Here is a 13,472-nt window from a genome sequence, read left to right as displayed (position 1 = left end):
GCCAGAACAAGCCACAGCTATCTCACCTTACCAGATCCTCAGATGGTCTTGTCTCCTCAGACTGGAGGCCTCTGAGTCTTCATCCAGAATGGGTCTCAGCTGAATGCTTAATGAGGCCAAATGCTTAACCAGCCAAATGTTGCTAGTTTCTAGTCCCCACACCTTATATACCTTTCTACTTTCTACCACCACTCCCTGGGATTAAAGGCTTGCTTTCTGGAATTAAAGGCATGGTGAGTCACCATGCCTGTCTGTATCCTTGAACACATGGATTTCTGCCTCTGGAATGCTAGGATTAAAGGCGTGTGCCACCACTGCCTATCCTTTATGTTTAATATTGTCGCTGCTCTGTCTCTGACCCCAAATAAGTTTATTAGCATGCACAATATTTGGGGGAATACAATACCATAATTAACCATAAGCCAGGCATGAAGACATGGGGCATGTATGTCTACAATCTCAGCACTGAAGTACTGACATAGGAGAATAAGTTTGAGTTGCAAGCTTGGACTGCTTAGTCAGACCCTGTCTCAAACAAACAAAAATATTAAAAGGTGGAAAGAAGGAAGAAGTGGGGAAGAGAGGAAAGGAGAGGTGGGCAGGGGAAGAAAAATTGAGGAAAGTTTCTAAGACAAGTACAGGGCAGCAATTAGGCAGCCTCTTTCCACTCTTAATGTCAAGCAAGTGCAGTACACCTGGACAGGCTGCCAAGTAGGTCCTTCAGGGCCCATCCATTTCCTTTAACTAACCAACAAAGTAAAGCACTTACCAATGTGCCGGTGTCTAAGACGTTCATAGATCCTGATGTGATGGCCCTTGACTTCCTTTATGGTGAGGACCTCTGCCTCATGAGGCTCATAAGAAGAAGAGCTGAGGATGACTTTGTCATGGGGCTGCCAATCCACTTCATCATCTACTATGATTCTGTAAACTCAGAAAGTGGGCATCAGATATACTAATAAAACCACAGAGGTCATCAAGTAACTCAAAAGAAAGTAAAACCCACAAAAACAAGCCTGTCTCACTATGCAAACTCAAAGAGGGAGTAAAACAATACATAAGAAAAAAGCTTTTGTTAAACATTGACTGCTGTACATGGAAGAAATACTTAGTTCATGAAGTCCTTGCTTTGATAGCATGAAGACCTTAATTCGGGCCCTAGAACCATTTTTAAAATGTCAAATGTGGTGGTTCATTCTTGTACTCCCAGTAACATGTCAAAGTCTAGTCATCATATCTTCATGTGCCTTGGCTAAGAGCCATTTCCCTTCTTGACTGCTAAATAACTTGAGTAATAAAGATATTCCCAAGGAGATCTCTTTTCATGTCTTCTGAAGATGTATTAGCTTTTTTGGGGGTGGGAATGTATACAGAAAGCCTGTCAGACAGATACAGCTATGAGTCTTTAGAATTCTAGTAGCATCTGTGCAACCTCAAAAAGCTGTTTAGTTTTTCCAGCTTTGGGTCTTCAATGATGAAGTCAAATGTTCCCATCTCACCCTGACATGCAGACTGTATTACGGAGAATAGTGGGTGTGTATTACTGCAGTGTGCTATTCCAAGCCTTGTGCTTTTATCTCTCTGTGAATCAATGGGAGCTTTGTACATTTTCTTAGACTCACATTGAATTAATTTTCTCTTCAATCTGTCATTGCTGTGTACCTTTTTCTTTGTGAATATGACTGTTTTTCTTTCCGTTCACCTTCCTTGCTTATTTCAAAACTGCAAGTTTATTCTGTGGCCTTTCACCTAGTACCAATTTAGTTGTCACTTTAGTCAATGTCCCTAACTTAGCAAACAGTGACACCAATTCTGTATCACATACAAATGTTCATCTAGGCAATGGGGCTGGACAACACATCAGTTGTGCAGCATGTATTGACAGTGCCACTAATAACTAACAGTGATTATAGATCCTCATAAAGTCTCAGCTGTGCCCTTGGTTGGCTATGATGTCATAGAAGATTCAGGTGCAGAACAATTGAACAAATGCTATTTTTAAAGGTAAAATGGGGGGGCTGGACTTGTGGCTCAGTTTGGAGGAAAGTATTTTCCTGCTGTGCATGAAGCCATGGGTTTAATACCCAGCGCCCTATAAGCTTGGTTTGTTGGTGCACACCTATAATCCTAGCACTTGGGAGGCAGAGTCGGGATAATCTAAAGTTCAGAATCATTCTCAGCTACATAGAGAGTTTGAGGCCAGTCTGGGATACATAAGAATATGTCTCAAAATAAAAATAAAAGAAAGAGGGAGGTAAAGAAGGAAGGAAAGAAAGAAAAAAGAAGGGAGGGAGGGAGGAAAGGACAGAGGAATAGAGAAGAGAAGGAAGAAAGAAAGGAAGGAAGGAAGGAAGGGGGAAGGAGGGAAGGAAGGAAGAAAACTATAAAGTAGGGAACCATCTTTGACACAAAAAGATTAAATAGTAACTCAAGGGTAGATAATCAAATGGAGCCAAAGATTAGGTTGGATGAATGGAATATTCCTGATCCAGTCCAGAGATATTTTTACTAAAGAGCATCACTTTACCATCACCAATAGATTCTTCCCTGTCTGTTAATTAATAATTTAAAAAAGCAGTATCTAAATATTTCAGTTACATCATTGCAACCCCTGAAATAATAACAAAGCTATGGAAGAAATAATGAATGGAATACCATATAGTCACCTAAAAGTACATTGTTGGGCGTAAGTGAATTGCAAAGAATTTTCTTCCTAATGCATTGCTTTTTAAAAGAAATTATAAAATAATATGTCTCATTTTAAAGCAAAAATAATACACATAAAATGGAAGACAAAAAGAATATCTATTAAAACATTAACCTATATAGGTGCTATATTGTAGTCGAATTTCTAAACAGTCTTATTAAATGATAAATACAGAGCCAAATACAGGAGTAATAGCCGAAGAGATCAGAGAAATGGCAAAGAGCCACTGACTAACCTTAGCTTACCACCTCACCACAGTTGCTTCCCAAGAGAGGTTCTTCCTGTCTAACCTGCGCTTTCATTGCCTTCCTGTTCTGCCTTCTCATTGGCTCTAAGCCCAGCCACATCACTTCCTCATCACTGCCTGTCTATACAGACCTCCAGGTCTCTATGGTTGGTACTGGGATTAAAGGCTCTTGTCACCATGCTTGGCTGTGTTCTTGACAACACAGAGACTCTGCCTGCCACATGATGGGATTAAGGGCATGTGCTACCACTGCCTGAATTCTGTTTATGGCTCACTATGACCTCTGATCTCCAGGTAAACTTTACTTATTAACATACAAATAAAATTACATTTCAGCCCAAATAAAATATCACCACACTGTATTAGTTTTTTTTCCACTTAGGAATGTATTTTCTTACTTAATGGATAGCATGCTATACTAAAAAATATTTGAAAGAAAATAACAGCTTCAGATGTAGCACAGTAGCAGTGTCTACTAAGGTCTGGGGCTTTATTTTAATACCACAAAAAAAGGAAAGGGGAGAAAAGGATGAAGGAAGGAACAGAAGGGAAGGAAAGAGACAAGATAAGGGGTGAGGCTCAGAAGAGGAGGGGTAAGAAAAACAACTGTGAGTACAAAGCCACAGGACAGGCAACTAGTAATAGAACAGAAGTATACGGTCATCTAATCATGGTCTAGATTACTCAGATAACCTTCTCATTAGTATTTATATTTTTGAATGAAGTTCTTCAGATAATAAGTGACCATAATATTTTATACAGTTTCTTATAACTGATATACACCTTATCTCAAATGTAGCATATGATGGCATTAGAGCAATGAAGAAAGGTAAACAGACACCTTCACACATTTATCAAAATGCACAGAACACACAATGTCAAGTGAACCCAAAGGTAACCTAGGAGGAAAGATGAGTCCTTCACAAATTGTCTTTCCTGAGCCCTCTACTCTGGCCAAATGGGTCTGCTTACTCTCCTGAAGCCCATTCATTCTCAAAGGTACTGACTCATTTAGGCACTGTGCTTTGAGAGGCCTTCTCGAGGAGGACCCAACCCTTCATCACCGAACTTTTGACATAACAAATTTTAGGCCTCAGACTTGTATCCTGCCCTTATCTACTTTGATAGTATTGGTTGCTGCTTAATGGAACCATGAACATTGTGTAATTTGTTAGTTCAAACATTATTTTATGGTAAAAATGAGTGAGATTAACCTCACTGTTTCTATTAAGACTTCTTGAAATGTTACAGCCTCACAGAGATGTATTTCTCCTTTGTACTCAAAAAACTGGAGACTCCTATGTCTGCATCTGCACCATTAACAGTAGGTACCACAGAGAAGTCTGTGGTGACAGCATCGGAAACCTAGTTAGTACAGCTGGCTAAGAGTCAGTGTTCCTAGGATTTCAGTATCCACTCTTTCACTTCCAGTTTTCCACCACTGTCGCCAACTTAGAATCATTGAAAAGACATAATTTAATGACTATGGGAATAAGAAGTCTTAACTGCATTCTAGGCTTTTGTATAACACTAATGAGAGTCATGTTATAGAGAAGAGTTCAAACTTTACTGTTTTCTGAGAAAAACATTCTTAAAACAATCCACCAATCAACTGGTGTCAAGTGAGAACCATGTGAAAAAAATAAAATTTAAAATATAACAATGGAAGGCTCCTGAAAGGTAATATATTTTCTAAAAAAATCAGCACCATTTCCTTTATTTTGACATTAATATTTGACCCTGTTTTGGGAAAATATAATGCTTGTCCATCCATAGGACACCGATCAGGTTATAAAGAACAAATTTTATAAATGTCATTTAACAGATTTTACAACTATGAATAAAACATTTATATGTCTACACCTATAATTTCAATGAATAAATCTAGACATTGATGGAGAGTCATAATGAAAATGTCTGTGTTTGACCAGTCTCAAAGTATACAATATTAGTTCCCTCAAGAAATAGGAGTAGTCACAGACTTTGAAACTCTACAAATGCTAACACTTGCTTTGCTAATTCCAATATTAACACTTTTTCATCAATGCCACTGAAATGCAATGATAATTTTTAGATGTATTGGGTGTTGAGTTCTGAAGAAACTCCACTCCATAATGAAGTGTAAATGCTATAGGCAATAATCACAACTCCGGTAGATTATTTACCTCTCAGGCCTCCTTTCTCCCTCATCCAGGAAACTCTTTCACCTTCTGAAACTCTATTCTTCCCTCTACCATACGACTTTAGTTGTTCTCTTGAGAGCCTCTCCTTAGGCTTGTGCAAATTTTTCCCCTAGACAGTGAATGAACATAAGGGGAGAGTAATATCCTCTTGGATTGTGAAGCTAGATAAAGCTCAGTGGCTCTGAGATCAGACATAGTCTACAGCAGTGGGAGAAACTGTTCCTCAGTAGAAAGATGAGGTCAAAATAGAGAAGCACAAAATGTATAGCGACAGAAGGGAGAGGCTGGCTTAGCCCCAATCCAAACTGAATCAAGGAGTGTTCTTAACTCCTCTAACAGAAGCTTGACTGCCTATCAGTGTCCCTGTCTTGGGGCTGACTTTATGCCAGAAACTGAACAAAAAAAATTCACATTCATTAATTCATTTAATTTGTATAATTATTTTATTAGCTAGGCACTATTACTCTCATAATTACAGAAAAAGAAACTATGACTCAAGAGGGTAATTTACCAAAGTTATATATTTAGTAAATCATAAGCCAATCTCATGGTTGAAGCCTTCTCACTGCAGAGTTCTTTTTCCTCCTTATTCCTAAAGTGAAGACTTTGACATCCATGGAAGAGTTGTCCATTTGAGGTTAGAGCATAGTGCTTCATCAGATCTAAAGAACTCTTTTTAGAAGAAACTGTATATAGGATCGCTAATTGCTAGTAAGTGGGAAAAGAGCCACTGACTCTATGTTCTGATACATAAATACCATTACGGTTATAATACATTTTGAATAATATGTAAAAAGTTATTAAAATTTAACTTGAGGCAGAAATGCTAATGTACTAGAAAATATACAGTTAAGCTGGCATGTTCTAATCTGTAGAAAAGACACAAGCAGATATGAATTAGATGCCTGTGCTGTGCTTTTCTTAGATGCTACAGATTATACCAAATACTATTTCCTCTCTCCAGAACCTATATACATGAACAGAGTTCATGCAGTTTAAATAACTTACCCTCACCATGCATTAAGAGCCACACCAATGTTTTGTGGCTATACATGATGTTATCATGCGGGAATATCAAGCCAAAGGTATATAGAAACATTAATATTTATACAACTTATTATATCTTAAATTATTTCAAGAATTCTTACAAAGAAAGGATAGCCATATGCTTTATGATTCCCTAAAATTTCAAACCATAAAATCATGCTACAGTGGTTTTGCTGATGAAGGAATTGTATGCTAAATTAAGAGATAATGGTTGAATCTCCAAAGATAAGTAGGATGGTATGTAATGATATACAGACCAACTTAAACCCTTATTTGATTGTCTAAAATTGAAGTACCAAAGGTGCCATAGAAAGCCTCGTGTGCACTGCTTAGAGGAGAGGAAACAGAGATATTCCAAACACATGATATCTCAAAAGCACATCACTAATGTGATACAGGAACCAACAGAGCAGATATTATCAGTGGCAGTGTTCAAATTAAAGGTCTAGGTCCTGAGGACAGGGCAAAGTCATAAATGGTTATTTGTGATTTCCTTGTAGATAACAGACTGTATCCACAAACCATTTGGAACAATTCAAGCCTGCTAAATCAGCTGTCATAAAAAAAAGATGCAAGATAATAAGTGACACAAGGATAAGAAGGAAGAGGGGGGCGTTGTGCACGGCTGGTAGAAACTTAAATTAGTGTAGCTATTATAGAAAACAGGATGGAGGGGTTAGATATATGACTCTGCCATTAAAAACAGAATCCAGACCCCAGTTGATATGCAGGTGTCTTATGCACACCTGTGGCCTCCAGCTCCAAGGGAGGTTGAGACAGGAGTATTGCTGGGACTTCATGGCTTCTGGATACTCCAGAGCACTGACTCAAAGGAACAGGTGGAGAGTGACAGAGGAGGACCTCTAACATCCACTTCTGGCCCCTATGCTCAAACATGAATAGGTATGTGCACTTGTACATATGCATATATCTACATATAAAATATATGATGCTATATATGATATATATATATATATATATGAAAAAGGATGGCAGAATCTTAGAAATTAAAACAATGAACTATCATAGAAATCCTACCATAGAGTACCTAGGAAAAGAATTTGAAACCATTGTGCCAAAGAATTTCACCTCCATGTTCACTAACTGCACTATCTACCACGGGCATGACAGGGAAACTATCAGGAGTCTGTCCACTAAGAAAGAAAAAAGAAATGTGGTACATGCGCACGATGGAACATGATCCAGCCTTCAAATGGAAGGACAGTCTGCCATTTGAACAGCGTAGATGAACATTATGGTAAGTGCAGTAAGTGGAAGAATGAGAAACACACTGGCTGACCTCATGTATGTATTAAATCTAAAGTGTCGATCTAAGAGGAGGAGAAAACATTTAGGAGACTCACATAGGTCAAGCTGATTGTGGATAACATCTTATTTGAAAACTGCTGAGAACACAGACTTCACTTGTTGCTCAACACAAAATAAACAAATAAATAAGCATGTAAAGTACTGTATATGCTGGTTTACTCTGTTTAGTCATTCCATGACATACAGGTTTCAAAACAGAATTCCAAACATGCTAAACATTCATAGTTTCACTTGTCAGTTAAAAACAATTAAGCATTTGAAAAGCAAGATAATAAAACAGACATGATAAAGCCTTGTATAGTTTTTGTTTTCCTTTAAAAGGACAAGAAATGATTAACTAGAAAACAAACAAAAGAATGCAGAAGGTTCTCCACAAACCTGCCCTTCTCTCTGCTTTCCAGGACTCAGTGATACCTTTCCCACAGAGTTGCTTAGGAACAAGGGTTAGCATGCTCTTAGATGCCTCCTCTCATCAGCTATTGAGTCCATCAGCATACAGTGCTGCTTCTGTCTCCAACACATCTCTCTCTCTCTCTCTCTCTCTCTCTCTCTCTCTCTCTCTCTCTCTCTCTCTCTCTCTCTCTCCACCTAATCTAAGCCACTATAAGGCATCTCCAGAAAAGCTGCAAAGTTACCATCCTGTCTTAAGTCTTAAGGGTCTTTTCCAACTTCTCTGGCAACAGCAACCATTTTCTTATAAGCAGAAGTTAGATAAAGTGTTGGTCAGACCTAGTGTTTGCCTGTTTAAAACTCCATGAATGGGTAGAATGAAATACCAATACCTTAAGATTCACTGGCAAAGTAACCACTTATTTTCAGGAAACACATGCATGTGACTGCCCAAGTCTACACAGGCAGTGCATGTACTGTGTAGCATAGTGGTGTAAGGATAAACTCATTTGTCTTTGTATAGCCTGTTTTTATTTATTCTAAATGCAAAAGGTCCATTTTGTTCATTGGTTTCCACAAAAGTTTCAACTGTAACAAAGTAAAGTAAGAAGTAACATCAATGTAAATGTAAAAATGACATAGAGCAAATACAAAGTAAGTTTTCTTCAAGGCATCTCACTGAGCTTACTTTGGCTGGGCAAGCAAGAAATAAAAATAAGTTCAATAAATGAATGAGAGGCATTTTCATGGAGGGTTTCCCACTAATAGTACTTAATAAATCAAGCATGTACAAACAAATTTTATGAGTCAAGTTATCTTAATAAATTTGCAAAGAAAGGATATCCATATATTATATGTTTTCCTAGAAATATATGAACAAGTGTCTATGCACCCCAGACAATGACAGACCAGGAGTCTACCCATATCTAGCTTGATAAACCAATGACGTTATTGTGGTCACTTTCAGAACTGAAGTTAGGAAACTAAGGTCAGCAGCAGAGGTGACTCCGTGGGGGCTACCTCACTGAAAAGCCTTCCCAGCACGGGGTGACAGCTAAGGAAAGCATTCTCAGATACTGGAGTTTCTTGGGGAAACCAGGTAACTTCAGCTAAGCACCTCTTCTCTCCCAGAAATTCCTTCCTCTTAAGAAACCCTGCAAATGGCTGTGTGACTCTTGCAAGTTTCAGGAGTAGCCTGAGATCCATGAGCTTTCTGAATAATGGCGTAGGACAGTTCTCACTCTGCAGCTAGCTTAGAACTCACTACATAATCTAGGCTGGCCTTGAATTCAAGATGATCTTGCCTTATGCTTACCAGAATGACAGGTGTAAGCTTCCCTGCCTGGGAAATTTTCCGAACCATATGAACCTTCCTCGTCCCTCCAGGAGGGGATGTTTCAATTAGGAGAAAACAGCTATACAACACATAAAACCAGAACACTATGATAATTATACTTTTTCATACAATTTCATTAGAACAATCCTCTTTGAGACTGATTCTAGGAAATGCTATTTTTAATATTTCTAATTACTAGAAAAAAACAGGAAATAGTCAGTCATAGAACTTCTAGCTTTATAAATGAATACTTCTTAACTTTTGTGACTCCAGTTAAACAAAATGTTGATAATAACTTCATTCATATATTTTTGCTGAGAGATTTAAATGAGAATATATAATACAAATGATCGTATAGAATGAATATATATCTTTAATATGTATGATTTGGGTTTTTTTGTTTCTTTCTGTTAGTTAATTAGTTTGTTTGTTTGATTGGCTGATTGGTTTTACAAAACAGGGTTTCTCTGTGTAGCCTTGGCTGTCCTGGAACTCACTGTGTAGACCAGACTGGTCTCAAACTCACAGAGATCTGCCTACATCTGGCTCATGAGTACTGGGATTAAAGACGTGCACCACTATCACCCAATATATATGTGAAATATATTTATATACATATAAATAAATACAAGTACATATGATATATATCACATATATTGTATATATATATACATATGTATATATATACATATATATGATATGGTCATTTCTCTTTCTCCTGGAGTCAGAGCATCCTTGTTCTACCCTTGCACATCAAAACTCTGTGTTCTTTGGATTTTAGATTCTAACAAGGCCCCCTTATTTAAGGGCCCCTGTTTTTCTTTATTAACTCAATTTTCTTCCTGTACCATCAGGATTATATAATGTTACAATCACTATTCTTAATATCCATTTATCCATATTCAATACAACTCTTCTGAGTTTTGTAATGTGTATTCCAGTTAGAGTTGCTGTTATCATTCCTATTGGAGATGGCTTGGCTTCTTATTATATAAGAATAGTTTCCTTGCCGGGCGGTGGTGGCGCACGCCTTTAATCCCAGCACTCGGGAGGCAGAGGCAGGCGGATCTCTGTGAGTTCGAGGCCAGCCTGGGCTACCAAGTGAGTTCCAGGAAAGGCGCAAAGCTGCACAGAGAAACCCTGTCTCGAAAAACCAAAAAAAAAAAAAAAAAAAAGAATAGTTTCCTATAGGAGCTTTCTACTTTCTGGTCTTAACTTCTAGAATCACATCTTCTGTTATTTCCATCTATTTATCTTGTCTCTTAAGACCTAGTAGATCTCTGTCAGTTGGTTCTTCATATGATCTGTTCAGTTCATAATGGTGGATCCATTCATCATCATCACAAGCTTTGTCTCACCCTTATTTCTGTTAGTGTCTCTATGGTGCCTTATCAATCCTCATTATTGTATTTTCCATTCATACTCCTTGTCTTATCTCTAAGAACCCATAGTTCTATACATTATTGACAAAAAGCATGCATTATCTCAAACTACTCTTACTATACAGTTTTCTCCTACATTTTGTATGCTTTGTCTTTTTAATAGGTTACGTTTTTTTCTACTCCCTCTGCCTTGAATGATGTTGCTTAATGTTTCAGATCACAGTAAACCATCACAAATAACCAAGTGAAACAATAACAACAAATAAATGTCTCTGATTCTCTCCTTACCTCTCATTTCCTGGTGCAATATCTGCTCCAAGGTGTACCCAGGATTTCTTAGGATAAGCACTGTGAAGGTGAAGTTTCCCATAAACTCCTGAAAAATTAAAAAATCAACAAATCACTAAGAAAATACTTCCATCTTAATTAAGGACAGGTAAGTGAAATATGGTTTAAAGGTTTTTACACAAAAAATGTAACATATAATCCATATCTAATCATGTACATATTATATAAAAAAGAATATTTCTATTATAACAGGTCAAATATAACCCAAAGACCTACAAAGAAATTAAAGCTACAGCACATAATAGCAATCTAAAAGTGGAGAAACACCATCTAATGGTGAACCAGTTCAATTTAAAGAGGTATGTCCTTCTGCCATTTAGGTGACTTCAGAATTCTATTGATCTGATGGAAGTCAACCAGTTTTGGTATTTTATGATATACCCTAGATTGTCCAAATGGCAAGGCTCTTTCTATTTCCTGAAGAGGGGACTTTGGTGCTATTAGTTTTATTTTCAGTGCTCAGACTTAACATTTTGTCTTACTATAGATGATCAAGGAAAACATTCTGTTTTATTTTGAACTCACAAGTTATTGTCTTACCAGGGAAATTGAGCCTGCATATATCCCTTCAGGCTTTTGAGGATTTCCTCAAATGTACTTCATTGCCATTTTCAACTATATTAAGTATAATTTCTCATAATCTAGTGTTTCAAAAATGTGACCATGCATTCCAGTAGTAGAATAAAAAGTAATCATGTATCTCCATATGTGTATTTATTTCACTTAGACAATATATAGATAATATATGTCTATAAACCTGTGCATTTGACTTGATGTTTTAATGTTACTCCACAGAACAAATGAATCAAGTCAAATGTTCCTAGTATAGTCCTTCTTGGTCAACTGTGAAAAGTTAAAGGTTCTTCTACCTATGCCATGGCAATGATAAAATAAACAGAATTCATAGGAAAAAATAAAATTATAAAGCATTTCAACATATTATACAGCAATTGTTAGGCATTTTGGAAGTAAGTTAACAAGCCCCATGCTATCTGGATATTTATCTCATAATGTTCAGAAACCTCATGTATGTGCAGATATATATAAACTTTGAAACATCCAATACAGCTGTTCATCTAAAAGAAAATCCAATGAAATCACTACTCTGACTCATGACAGTAACATACACATCTAGGCTACATAACAACATAGTACTGAAAAACATAGTAAATGACCCTGACCTGACTCATTTCAACTCTCCTCCTATAAGGAAGAGAAACAAGTAAGTGAGGGGATCTAGTTTTGAAATAAATGGATTTCCTTAAAGAAAGGGAAACTACTCCATGCTGAGAGGTTTCCATTGTACAAAGTAAAGAACGCCTGCACAGTGCCACTGGGAAATACGGTTGATTTGGTAACTTTCCTATGTGTTAGCACAAGATGTCCAGTCTTTGTGTTCCCAGTCCCTGTGTTTGTAGACCAGTTTAGGATTTGACACTACAATACTTGGGCAATATCACTGTCAACAGTGAATGTTCTTGTGGTCATCACACACATATAGTTTAGAAGTCATAGTTATGATATCTGTAAGTGGACACTGAACATTTAGCAAGTCAAAGAATACATATAAACTCTCTAGAATTTATCAGCTGTCCAAGAAACAAAATTCCTTTGCTTCTCTGTCTCTTTCTTCCTGTCTTGTCTTTCTCACACACAAACACGCAAACACATGGACACATTATTATTAGCATACATTATATTTAACTCCTACCAATTGTTCCTGGGTCAACACGAATTCCATCCAAATGGTCACAAAAGATTTCTTCTGAGGCTCTAAGGAGAATCAGAAGTCTTTGTTCTTTTTCTAAGGGCTTTTTTAAAGTACCTGTTAAGAAAGCAAAGTATATTATCTGAGATAACTAGAAATGCAAAGAAAGAATCCAGACTAAATGCTATAATTTTGATTGTATGAGGAAGAGGCAAGGATCACATAAATGAAGTGACAGCCAAAAGCATGAGGTTCTGTGAGCCTCTCTGAAGAAGGCAAGGTGACCATTCATCAATTATCTGCTACCCCTCATCATCGACTCAGAGTACACTTTCCTGGCCCCTGTTAGCCAGCCTGATTTTGTGAAGTGCTCTGGGTTAGTGACATTTGGATGAGAGGGGTAGTAATGGCAGTTGTCAGCTGGTAGTGTAAAGACTAGCCAAGTGTTCCCCACATCTCTTTTCTATCATACAATTTCTCATACCCTCGGGTGCCTAAATAGACATTCAGAAAAACCTGGAGAAGAGCATGCAGGCTGGAGCCAGGTTCAACCCAGTCTAATAGGAATATTCATTTTACAAACCACTGAGATAGGGGAGTTATGCAGTCAAAACCATTATTACAGCAAATCCCAGCTAATCCAGGGGCAGGGTGGTGTGAATTACCATTTCCCTCATATGGTTTTAACATGTAATGTTCATTACAAGCCTAAGAAGCATGATTCTTGTTTTGATGTAAATATCCACATAGAAAGAGGCCTGAAACTTCAAGAATGAATCTAAATTGATCCAACTA

The 13,472-nt window shown here is 37.4% G+C and overlaps 1 protein-coding gene across 4 annotated transcripts in view; it reads right to left on the bottom strand.

Moving 5' to 3' along the window:
• Window positions 1-13,472, bottom strand: part of Pkhd1 (PKHD1 ciliary IPT domain containing fibrocystin/polyductin) — a 466,475-nt gene that overhangs the window by 127,471 nt on the left and 325,532 nt on the right. For all 4 annotated transcript variants that reach the window (XM_028868108.2, XM_037199703.1, XM_037199704.1 and 1 more), the window contains 3 exons: window positions 12,681-12,794; window positions 10,910-10,997; window positions 770-924 (listed from right to left, as the gene is read on the bottom strand). In XM_028868108.2, the coding sequence (XP_028723941.2) occupies window positions 770-924; window positions 10,910-10,997; window positions 12,681-12,794 (357 nt within the window). The remainder of the gene's footprint in view (window positions 1-769; window positions 925-10,909; window positions 10,998-12,680; window positions 12,795-13,472) is intronic.

Source organism: Peromyscus leucopus, chromosome 16_21 (assembly GCF_004664715.2).
Source record: "Peromyscus leucopus breed LL Stock chromosome 16_21, UCI_PerLeu_2.1, whole genome shotgun sequence".
NCBI classification, from domain to species: Eukaryota; Metazoa; Chordata; class Mammalia; order Rodentia; family Cricetidae; genus Peromyscus; species Peromyscus leucopus.
This window is presented reverse-complemented; position numbering and strand designations above follow the sequence as displayed.